Source organism: Colossoma macropomum, unplaced genomic scaffold (genome assembly GCF_904425465.1).
Source record: "Colossoma macropomum unplaced genomic scaffold, Colossoma_macropomum, whole genome shotgun sequence".
NCBI lineage: Eukaryota > Metazoa > Chordata > Actinopteri > Characiformes > Serrasalmidae > Colossoma > Colossoma macropomum.
This window is the reverse complement of record NW_023494911.1, coordinates 742,249-753,933: the sequence shown is the minus strand read 5'-3', so window position 1 is coordinate 753,933 and position 11,685 is coordinate 742,249. Positions and strand designations below refer to the sequence as shown.

At 44.2% G+C, this 11,685-nt stretch overlaps 1 protein-coding gene across 2 annotated transcripts; it reads left to right on the top strand.

Annotated features, from left to right (window-relative positions):
* Nucleotides 1-2,213: 2,213 nt before the first annotated feature.
* On the top strand, nt 2,214-9,325 carry LOC118800579 (SLIT and NTRK-like protein 5). Of its 2 annotated transcripts, none has more exons than XM_036560852.1 (2): nt 2,214-2,282; nt 5,904-9,325. In XM_036560852.1, exon 2 carries the CDS (start codon nt 5,955-5,957, stop codon nt 8,568-8,570), a length of 2,616 nt encoding a protein of 871 aa, XP_036416745.1. In that variant the 5' UTR covers nt 2,214-2,282; nt 5,904-5,954; the 3' UTR covers nt 8,571-9,325. The 2 variants fall into 2 exon arrangements, with proteins under 2 accessions (XP_036416745.1, XP_036416744.1); XM_036560851.1 differs by lacking the exon at nt 2,214-2,282 and adding an exon at nt 5,567-5,616.
* Nucleotides 9,326-11,685: the final 2,360 nt, after the last annotated feature.

Below are 11,685 nucleotides of genomic sequence, written 5' to 3'. Positions count from 1 at the left end.
AGGCAGGAGCCACGTGGCTCTTATGGAAATATATTATGAAATAGATTGAAAATTATTCTCTATTGTAATCCAGTATTTTAATACATGGAACATAAGGATCATGTATCGCCAAATATACAATTCAGATTGTAAATATCGCCATTCAGAAGTTTGCAGTTGTTGATTGATACATGTGTAAAATGACTCTAATATGAAAATAATATTCTTTCAATTTGTGGGAAGCTGTAAAAATTACAGAATTTTCCGTGATGAATGATGTGGATGATTCTGTAAAACCTGAGAATGCTGTATCACATGGAGAATGACCTTATAATACAATTAATATCCCGAATGGCTCATATTCAAAAAGCAGTGACCAAATCTCACTAAACAAATAGATATTCATAGATACTGCATAACAAGAAATTACTATAAACAACACGATTGGAATCGGCCAAGATCGGAATCGGCACAGTTTTGCTCAGATGTGACTGGCAATTAGCCAACTTATCATTTTAATTTTGATCAATCTGTGTTGCACTTTTATGAAAATAATATTTCGAGTAAACAGTGTGAGCTAAGTAAGAGCTCTTGACTTGCTGTGCAAATTAGCCAGTCTATTTGTGTATTTGTGTTATTTCAATAAGCAACTGATTTTTTAAATTTAAGAACTTAAAATTTCAATTTGGCTGATTAAACTGCATTTATTTTATTATGGCAATGGCTGATAGAAAGTGCTGGAAATGTGCTGCTATGCTTCATGTGTTCATTTAGCACACACAGCTGTGGGTCAGAAAAAGCCTAAAAATTGGCCAGTTTTACTGTGAGGAAATCAGAATTTGAATTGGAAAATTCATGATACCTAATAATTACACTTAATTACATAATAACCATAATATAACTCCTCAAAATGCTTTAAATTGTGAATAAATCATGGGTTGATGTTTTGATGTCTAGTTTACAACATTTTAATCCACATTGCATACGTTGTTACTGAATATCCATTATTACTAGGACAACATGTGAATGGTAGTTAATGTGAAACAGTACTTCAATGTTAGAGTTATTATTGGTATATAACAGTGTGCAGTGAACATATTTGGTTCAGACCTGTTTAAAATATAATGTAAATACATTGTTGCTCATTTATGTTCTAACATATATGTGTAGGCAGGTTGCTTCCTAGTACATTATATATAGTATTGTATATTGCAATGTTAACATGTAAATATACGTCAAAGGCATTCTGTTCACACTACATTAAGGTACTACTGTAATTTTATGGCTTCACCATAAAATATTACGATATTTATAAATACATATACATATAGGACTTTCCATATGTGCTGCACGAGGCAGTCCAGGGTTAAACACAGTCGGAGTGATGTGATAGAGTTACAGTGATTACATAAACGCCTTGCTTTGCACTATGACAGACTGACTCGTTAAATCCAGACACAAGTCTTTCTTTTATCGCCTTGCACTGCCCTCTATGGGTCTCTCTCTCTCTCTCTCTCTCTCTCTCTCCCTCTCTCTCTCTCTACCTTTTTCAGTGCATATACATTTTGCGGAGAGAACGCGCGCACACGCGCACGCGCTCCCTGTCACCGAACACGCCGCGTGCTTTTAGTGCCGGAGCTCGCGATTAACATTTTTCTCACCAAAAAAAAAGAAGAACTCGCGAGCCAATGGCGTTCCAAGTTGCACTAGTTGACGAAACAATAGTTGACATGGCAACACGATAACGGACGAAGACTGGGCCGAAAAAAGCCGAACACTGGGAAAGATATAGAAATACATGAAGGTAATGAAGCCGGAGGGTGGATGGTGGTGATGGTTTCCTCGCATTTGGGCGCTGGATGGTGGAAATAATAAAGACTCCTTAGGAAGGCTGTGTGCGTGCGTGCGCGCGCGTGTGCGCGTGTATGTGTGTGCGCGCGCGAGCTGTACCATCGCAGCCTACCGGGGAACGAGCATTTCTCCCGTTTCGCCTCGCGGAAAGGATGGACTGCGTTCGCATGGATGTACCGGACGACGACGCATACGTATATTAACATGTCTTAAAGCTGCCTCGCGCGTGAGTGACAGTCTGCCCGCTGGATTCGTCGTCATCCCCCCCTCTTTTCCTCCTCCTGCCGCTCGTCGAGCTGGAAGCTGGGGGCGAATGAGAGTCTGTGCTGGAAATCCGGGGCTGGAAGCATCTCGGCGTCCAAACCGCGAGGATTTTACAGTGGAGGTTGGGAATAAAGTGGGGGAGAGAACGCCGGTGTCGTGATGCTCGCGCGCTGGAAACGTTCAGCCTGGTAAGCAACGAGGATCCGAGAATGAAACGCCATTCATTACTAACGATGTGGAGCCGTCCGTGGTGCTGTAGGCTCTCTGCGGAGCTGTCCGTGGTGCTTAATTTCGCCATGGAAGTGACCGTGCTGGCTAATTTTACTGAGGAGCTGTCCGTGGTGCTTAAGATTATCTTGTATCGCTGACCGTAGGTGCTCAGATTTTGTGCTCTATGGAAATGTCCGTGGGTGTTCAGCTTCATCCCGAGACGTCCGAGGGTTCTTTAGCTTTCCTCTGGAGATCTAGACCACTGTGCTCAGATTTTCTCTCTAGAGCTCTTCGTGGTGTTTTAGATGCCCATGGTGTTCAGGTTTTATTTGGAGATGCCCATAGAGCTCAAATCTTCTTTGGAGATGCCCATAGAGCTCAAATCTTCTTTGGAGATGCTCACAGAGCTCAGATTTTCTTTGAAGATGCCCATAGTGCTGAGGCTTTCTTTAGGAGATGCCCTTGGTGTTCATGTTTTCTTTGGAGATGCCCATAGAGCTTTATTTTTCTTTGCAGATGCTTATAGAGCTCTTTTGAAGATGCCCATGGTGCTGAGGTTTTCTCCGTAGATGCCCATTGTGCTGTGGTTTTCTTTGGAGATGCTCATAGAGCTCAGATTTTCTTTGGAGATGTCCATGTTGCTGAGGTTTTATGTGGAGATGCCCATAGAGCTATTTGAAGGTGCCCATGGTGCTGTGGAGTTTTCTATGGTGCCCTGATGTCTCTGGGAGACACCCATGTCCCCTCAGATCTCTGTGGAAATGGTGCTCAGGTATTTCTGGAGACACCCATGTTCCCTCATATCTCTGTGGAGATGGTGCTCAGGTATTTTTGGAGACATCCATGTTCCCTTAGATCTCTGTGGTGATGGTGCTCAGGTATTTCTGGAGACGCCCATGTTCCCTCATATCTCTGTGGAGATGGTGCTCAGGTATTTCTGGAGACACCCATGTTCCCTCAGATCTCTGTGGAGATGGTGCTCAGGTATTTCTGGAGATGCCAGTAGAGCTATTTGAAGGTGCCCATGGTGCTTTGGAGTGGTCTATGGTGCCCAAATGTCTCTGGGAGACCCCCATGCTCCTTCAGATCTCTGTGGAGATGGTGCTCAGGTATTTCTAGAGATGCCAGTAAGGTTATTTGGAGGTGTCCATGGTGCTTTGGAGTGGTCTATGGTGCCCAGATGTCTCTGGGAGACCCCCATGCTCCTTCAGATCTCTGTGGAGATGGTGCTCAGGTATTTCTGGAGATGCCAGTAGAGCTATTTGAAGGTGCCCATGGTGCTTTGGAGTGGTCTATGGTGCCCAAATGTCTCTGGGAGACCCCCATGCTCCTTCAGATCTCTGTGGAGATGGTGCTCAGGTATTTCTAGAGATGCCAGTAAGGTTATTTGGAGGTGTCCATGGTGCTTTGGAGTGGTCTATGGTGCCCAGATGTCTCTGGGAGACCCCCATGCTCCTTCAGATCTCTGTGGAGATGGTGTTCAGGCATTTCTGGTGGTATCCACAGTGTTGAATGAGGCTTGTTTACATGGCCCCAAGTTTTTCAATGGTGCCCACCTTTTTTCAGCAGAAGCCCACGTAGCTAAGGCTTTTCTGCGGAGGTGCACGATTTATCAGGAGGTGCCCTGATTTAGTGTGACAAGCCCACGGCTCTGGGGGTCTCTATGGAGCTGTCCGTGGTCCTGAACCGTGTTTGGCCATGAGTGCAGTTTGCTGCTATAGAGCTGGAATACTGAATTAGGCTTCTCGGGCGCCCGAACAGTCGCACTATTGTGGAAAGGGAACGTACGCCGCCTCGACACGCATGCAGCACACAGGTTTCTCCTTCCATACGACCCCGGTAAATAATAAATAAATAAGTAAATAAATACAATTATAATTATTAAAAATTATTATAATTAATAAAAACGAAACGGCGTTCGTGTCTTAGAGTTAACTGGTTTCTTCTTTGCTTTGTTAGGCAAGGTGAGCTTTATATTAGAAGAGATCGTTCATGCAATAAGTCATAATTCAAACCCGTATTTATAGATCAGCTGGCTCGTGGATGAATTGCGCGAGAGCACGAGCTCGGAGACATACATTTATTCTTCTTTTTACGGTTATTTATTTTCACTGCTATTGTGAAAGTGGCATCTCTCTCTCTCTCTCTCTCTTTCTCTCTCTCTCTCTCTCAGTGTATGTGTGCGTGCGTCTTCGACACCACAGTGCGAGCGAGCCAGAGAGAGAGAGAGGGAGAGAGAGAGTTCATTTGCATGAATCATGAGAGCTTCTTCTGCCTACAAAACGCTTTAATCCCCGTGTTTTTTTGTTTAGATGCTCTCGATGACGTCGCTCGAGCTCTACCGCGAGGCTGAGATGTGACTAAACGCACTCAGCGCGTTTTCCTTTCTTTTGTTTTCTTGTGTTTTCCTTCTTCTTCTGTTTTTTTTTTTTCGCCGGTTTGCGACGCGCAGAAAAAACCGAACGTCGAACATTTCAGCGCTCGAGAATGCCTACGTCGCCTCGAGACGTCTTTTCACGAGGACTGGCACGTACGCAGCGTTAGAAGTCGATAGCGGCTCGTGAGTTGCGCCGCAAATAAAAAAAAAAGGGCAAAGAAAAAGAAGCAGTAAGAGCTCAGAGCCGGAGCGCTCGGACATGCTAGGTGAGTGAAAAACGGCAGAAAGGCTGCGTCCAGCGCGGCGGAGGGGACGTGCACGCGCCGTATCTCGTGTAGATCGGAGGTGGGGGGGTTGGGGGGGGCTTCTTGTAATTTTGAAGCTTCTCGCTTTCTTTCTTTTTTTTTGTGTTCTAGCATGCATTCCATCTTTCCAGCGCCGTGGCTTAGACAGATTTTTCTTTTTTCTTCTGTTTTTGGGTGCCTCTCTCCCCCCCCCTCCTTTCCCCTCCGCTTTCTTTTTTCTTTTCTCTCTTTTCTTCTAGACCCCCCCCCCTTCTCGAGGCGAGATTCCGCCCTGCTCTCGATGAGTTGGGTTTTTTGGGATGCGCCTCCAAATTGCGCAGTGCCGAGTGAAAATTTTTGCTGCTCATTTCTCTCTCTCTGTCTCTCTGTCTCTTTCTCTCTCTCTCTCTCTCTCTCTCTCTCTCTCTCTCTCTCTCCCCCCTCTCTCTCTCGCTTTTTTTCTTTATTTCAAATGAAGCAAAATCAGGTTCGATCGCGATAGAGAGAGATAGAGATGTGCACACCTTCGCGTTTGGGCTTGCGTGGCTGTAACAGGATTAGCTTGCCTCGATTTTAAACGTCGTGAGGTTTTTTTTTGTTTGTTTTGTTGTGATCCATAACGTTGCATAAATCACCATGGCATGAGCTCAGGTAGGCACCTGACTGTATTAAATCTGTTCCTCTGTTCTTGTATATCTAAGTGAAAGCATAGCCGCACTTTTAGGCACGTTCGACATCAAATGAAAGTTTCATTGCGTTTATTTGCTGCCCTGAGGGCTAATCCTGGTGTCATATTTGCTTGTCATGTACATCCCTGAAAGGTTTTCTGAACTCACCTATAATCCATGTTACAGTTAAACAAAAAACTAAGAAAAACAAAAACAAAAGTGTTTACTTCAAAATCCATTGATTGATTGCCTTTCTTTCTCCCTTTCCAGATGACACCGTGGTCTGCAGCTGCACTACAGTGAACTGGGTCATTCAATCCCATGAAAATGCATGTCTGGATACCACCAATAATCTTGCTGGTTGCCGCTTCGCTGAGCCTGGTCGAGATGTATGACAGTTATGGGGAGATATGTAGGAATCTGTGCACTTGTGAGGAAAAAGAGGGCATTCTGACAGTCAGCTGCGAGAACCGGGGCATCGTCCGTCTGTCAGAAATCAGCCCGGTGCATTTTTCCACATACCACCTCTTACTGACGGGGAACCTGCTGAAAAAATTGTCTGTTAATGACTTTATCAACTACACTGGGGTCACTATCTTGCATTTAGGTAACAATGATATCTCTGAAGTGGAGACGGGGGCTTTCAATGGACTCCAGGGATTAAAGAGGTTGCACTTGAATAACAACAAAATAGACATTCTTAGGGACGACACATTCAGTGGATTAGAGAGCCTAGAATATCTTCAGATTGATTACAATTTTATTAGCATCATCGAGCCCAGTGCTCTGAGCAAACTCCACCAACTGACTGTGCTCATATTAAATGACAACCTGCTGTCATCGCTGCCTCCGAACATTTTCCGCAACGTGCCCTTGACCCATTTGGACCTCAGGGGCAATCGACTGAAAATGTTCCCTTATATCGGCCTTCTGGAGCACATGGACAAAGTGGTGGAGTTACAGCTGGAGGAGAATCCGTGGAATTGTTCTTGCGAGCTAATCACCCTCAAGGCTTGGCTGGAGAGCATAGCATACACAGCATTGGTTGGGGAAGTGGTTTGTGAGACTCCATTTCGGCTGCACGGCCGGGACTTGGATGAGGTTTCCAAGCAGGAACTTTGTCCCAGAAGAGCTATTTCGGAGTATGAAATGCGCCCACCACCGCCCCTCAGCACTAGCGGATATTTCCAGACAACTCCAGCTGCTGTAACAGCCTCAGCCACTTCCTCAGCTGTGCTTAGATCCTCCTCAAGGCCCACAAAGGGCACCCGGCAGTCCAACAGGACCAGATCCAAACCCACATCTCGCATCCCGGCAAACCCTTACAACTATGGGCCCATCATAGCTTTCCAGACCAAGTCCCCTGTCCCTTTGGATTGTCCCACAGCCTGCACATGCAACCTGCAAATCTCTGACCTCGGGCTCAATGTCAACTGCCAGGAGAGGAAGATTGAAAGCATATCGGATCTAAAGCCCAAGCCATACAATCCCAAAAAGATGTACCTCACAGGGAATTACATCCCCGTTGTGCGGAGATCGGATTTCGTAGAGGCCGAAGGATTGGATTTGTTGCACTTGGGAAACAATCGGATAGCGCTTATACATGATAGGGCTTTTGGGGATTTAATTAACCTACGCAGGCTTTACTTGAATGGCAATTTGATTGACAGGCTCACTGCAGACATGTTCTTTGGGCTTCAGAACCTGCAGTACCTGTACTTGGAATATAACAAAATCCGAGAGATCGTGGGAGGCACCTTTCGTTTCGTGCCCAACCTCCAGCTGCTTTTCCTCAACAACAACCTTCTGAAAACCTTGCCTGGAGGCATCTTTTCTAGTCTGTCGCTCTCTAGGCTCAACCTGCGCAACAACCATTTCCAGAACCTTCCTGTGAGTGGTGTTCTGGACCAGCTGAAGGCTTTGGTGCAAGTTGATCTGTTCGAGAACCCTTGGGATTGCTCTTGCGATGTGGTAGGAATGAAAATATGGTTGGAGCAGCTAAACTCTGGCACCGTGGTTAATGACGTCATTTGCACGACCCCAAAGAGGCTCGCCGGCCAAGACATGCGTGGAGTTCTTGCTGAGCAGTTGTGTCCTGATTATTCGGATATAGTTGTGTCCACCATAGCTCCTTCTGAGGAACCTTTGGCAGGCAGGGTCACCACCACGGAGATGCCCATGAGATTCAACACTCCCACAAGCACCGTCCCTCTGTCTGTCCTCATCCTCAGCCTCCTCCTTGTCTTCATCATGTCGGTGTTTGTGGCTGCTGGGCTGTTTGTGGTGGTCATGAAGCGGCGCAAGAAGTCGCAGAGTGACCGCACCAGCACCAACAACTCGGATGTTAGCTCCTTCAACCTGCAGTACAGCCTCTACAGCAACCGGTCTGTTCCCAAAGTCAAACCGCCTGCAGGCCATGTCTATGAGTACATTCCACATCCTTTGGGCCACATGTGCAAGAACCCCATCTACAGGTCCAGGGAAGGCACCGCCATTGAGGATTACCCTGATCTGCATGAGCTGAAGGTGGTCAGCTATAGGAATACACCTGAAGAAGAAAGGGATCCAACCTTACGGAGCCCAAATTACACAGTCAGTACCATTGAGCCTCGGGAAGAGCCGTCCACCATCCAGGATGCAGAACATTTCTTCAGAGGGATCCTAGAGCCAGACAAAGCTACTCCAACCAGCGCTGGAAACAGGTACGATTACAAGTACCCAAGTCCTGGCCATTACACGTACAACCCGAATTTCGACGTCAGGCGGCAGTTCTTACATCCCGAGGGAATTAGAGAGACCGTGCTGTATGGCACGGCGCCAAGTACTGTCTACGTGGAGCCTAACAGGAATGAATATTTGGAACTAAAGGCGAAACTCCAAGTGGAGCCGGACTACCTCGAAGTTCTTGAGAAACAGACGACGTTTAGCCAGTTTTAAACCATGGTCTAATAATACAGACTGTACTGTAAAAGCTTTTTTTCCCCCCTTATACTTGTACCATCTCAAGCTGGAGGGTGCCTGGGCACAGCATACGCCATCTCTAAAGAAAAAGAACAACATGAAAAGCAAACAAACAAACAAAAAAAGCAAGTCTTACAACGGGGTGTGCCAAACTGTATTACTTTAAGTTTCAAAGCTACATGACATTACAGGAAAAAAACAACTACAACAAAAAAGCTCTCTGAAATGGATGAAAGCACGAGTTGTGATATAAAACTGCTGATGCAAAATCTATTTTTTTAAGTTGAAGATTGAATACACATAAACGTAGGTGTACAGATTAATCCAAGTACATTTTTCAGGAGTATAATCATGCAGATATTGTGAACTATTGCAACAGAAAAAAATGTTTATATATAAAAAAAACAAAGAGAGTAAGAGAGAAAAAAATCACCCTCTGACAGAACACTGTACTGCAGTGCATCTAACTGTGCAGGACAATTCTTCTGCTCTAGTCTGTAAGTAAGTATTTATTGGTATACTCTTTGCCATGTATTTTCAACATTATTTGATTACCCATCAATATTACCTGTACCATATCCATCTGTACGAGCTTTCTGTTTGTAATTTCTGATCATTTACTGTAGCTTGCATTGTACAAGTGGCTTTCTTTCAACGGTGGCACACCCCCAACCCCTCAACCCCCCCTTCCCAAATTGTCAAAGAGAGACTTTTGCTTCATTTAAAAAAAAAATTTAAAAAGAAAAGTGTCTTTGTATGCCGTCTGCACTTTTTTGGAAAAAAAAACAAACACGGAGGGCCACAGGGTCTTCCCAGCTACCATTAGAGAATTATTATTATTATTATTATTATTATTATTATTATTATTATTATCATTATTATATATTAAAAATGAATATGTGTATTCATTCTTAATATGTATTTTAATATGTTATCAAAAATTCATAAATAATAATTGAAGTAATAATTATGTTGTGTAATACTGATATTTTAATGTAACACCTATTTTTATACAAGCATTCGCAAAGTTCTCTTTCCCTTATTGTTTTCATTTGTTTTTGATTGCTTTCCACTTATTGCACTATATTGACCAAAATATGTTTATGTCATCAATAAATATGATGTCAGGTTCTTATACATCATTGTCGGGGAATGCAAACCAATTTTTCATTATCGAGGCCCTCCGGCCGGAGCTGTGAGCGTACCGCAGGGTCGCGTTAGGAGGTACATTAGCGGCGCTAATCAATACATACTTGTAACCAATGTTCAGAGTTGCTCTGAACACAATCAATGGGGGTGTAGCGTTTTGGTGCTTAAACGCCTCTTTCCGTGCCGGCTGAGCTGTCCCGCAGTCCGCTACTGTACTGGAGTGAGGCAGTAGAAGGGCTTTTTACATTGAATGAAAATGACAGGGTCAAGATCATAATACCCGTAGGCTAAGTCATCTGCTGTGTGTTCATCTGTTGCATTTTAATGCCGCGTCTGAGCCGCCGCCATGATAAGGTGCAAAATAAGAAATTATGCTGGAATTGCAGATCTTGTGATTGCATTTTTTTTAACCCGTTTGACTTTGTATGAATATGAGACATGCTTGTGTGATAGAATGTGGAAATGTTACCTTGACGCCAGTGCCGAACAATTTGAGAACACTTTCAAGGTCATTTGACTGATAATTGATCAAAATTGACTGCTGCTCAACTGCAGTTAACAGACCTTTCACTGCTATGCTGTCATTTGCCATCCTGTTGGAAAGTTGAGGTGAAATATGCAGCAATATATAGACTTTTTCAAGGTAATTTGACTAATGACCAACAATCAACTCCTGCCCATTTCCCTGACCGTCCGATCTTTTTCCACCTTGTTGGAAGTCTGGGATAAAATGTCTGCTATTGCTAATCAATATATGACCACTTTCAAAGTCATTTGGTAAATAATTGATCAAAATTGGCTTCTGGTCATTTGCGCTCGACTGACCTTTCAACATCTGCCTCATCGTTTTCCAGCACGTTGGAAAGCTCAGGTGAAATATGAAAGCAGAGTGGAACAAAACCTCACAATTCCAAAATAGTAACTTTACAAGGGAAGGAAAAAAGGTTCCTAGCTTTGAATGGAAGTCAATGGAACCAGATTTCTTTCCAAGTCATTTTGGATCATTTCTTTAGGTCCATTCGTAATGGAAACTTGGATACATTGCAAATGTCAACCAGCATTTTCAAATTTTGTAAACACATTAGAAAATGTACAAAATGGACAAGGTTTTGTTCTGACAGTGAATATATAAACAATTTAAATTTTAATCTGGCTAATGACCAACAACTTCTGGTCATTTGCCTTCCTGTCCACCTTGTTGGAAATCTGTGATGAAATATCTGCTATTGCTAATCAATATATGAACCCGTTAAAGGTCTTGTGGTGAATAATTGGTCAAAACTGACTTATGGTCAATTGTGCACAATTGGCCTTTCAACATCTGCCCTGTCAATTTTCCCCTGTTTGACAAGTGAGATGATGTATCAGCTAGAGTGAGGCATGCTAGCCTTTAGCCGCTAGCTGTGTTATGAATTGGGGGCAGAGGCACTCGGACCCCTCCTTCTTTCCCAGTGATAAAGAGCTCCACTTTTCTTCATCCACTCCAGGGCCTTATTCCAGATCAGGGCTTTTTTTAGCTGCGGCAAAATGAGGGGCCGTGCCCGAGGGTTTTAGCCGAGCAACTTGTGGCTCTGGACCGGAGTGGGATGAATCAGACAGCTGCAAAGCCACCAAGGCCTATTATGGCAGGACAGACCTTGACACAGTGTTAATCTCTGAAATGCTGCCAAGGGATTGTGGTGTGATTAATTGGAGAGGGGTGGTAATCGTCAGGAGAATCTGCTCCGTTTGGGAATGGAAACTTATGATGCATATCCCTCCACGTTAGCCTTGTTAGTGTCTCGGGAGGATTATGTGTGAAGTTTGAGGTTTTTGACACGGCTAATGGAGTTTATCTCGAATCCCACTGTTCCTGAAAGGGTGAAAGAGAGTGTGGCTGACAGCTTCAGGCTTTTCCTCTGTTTAGGAATCCACCTGTTAACTCTCTTTTTTGCATACTTTC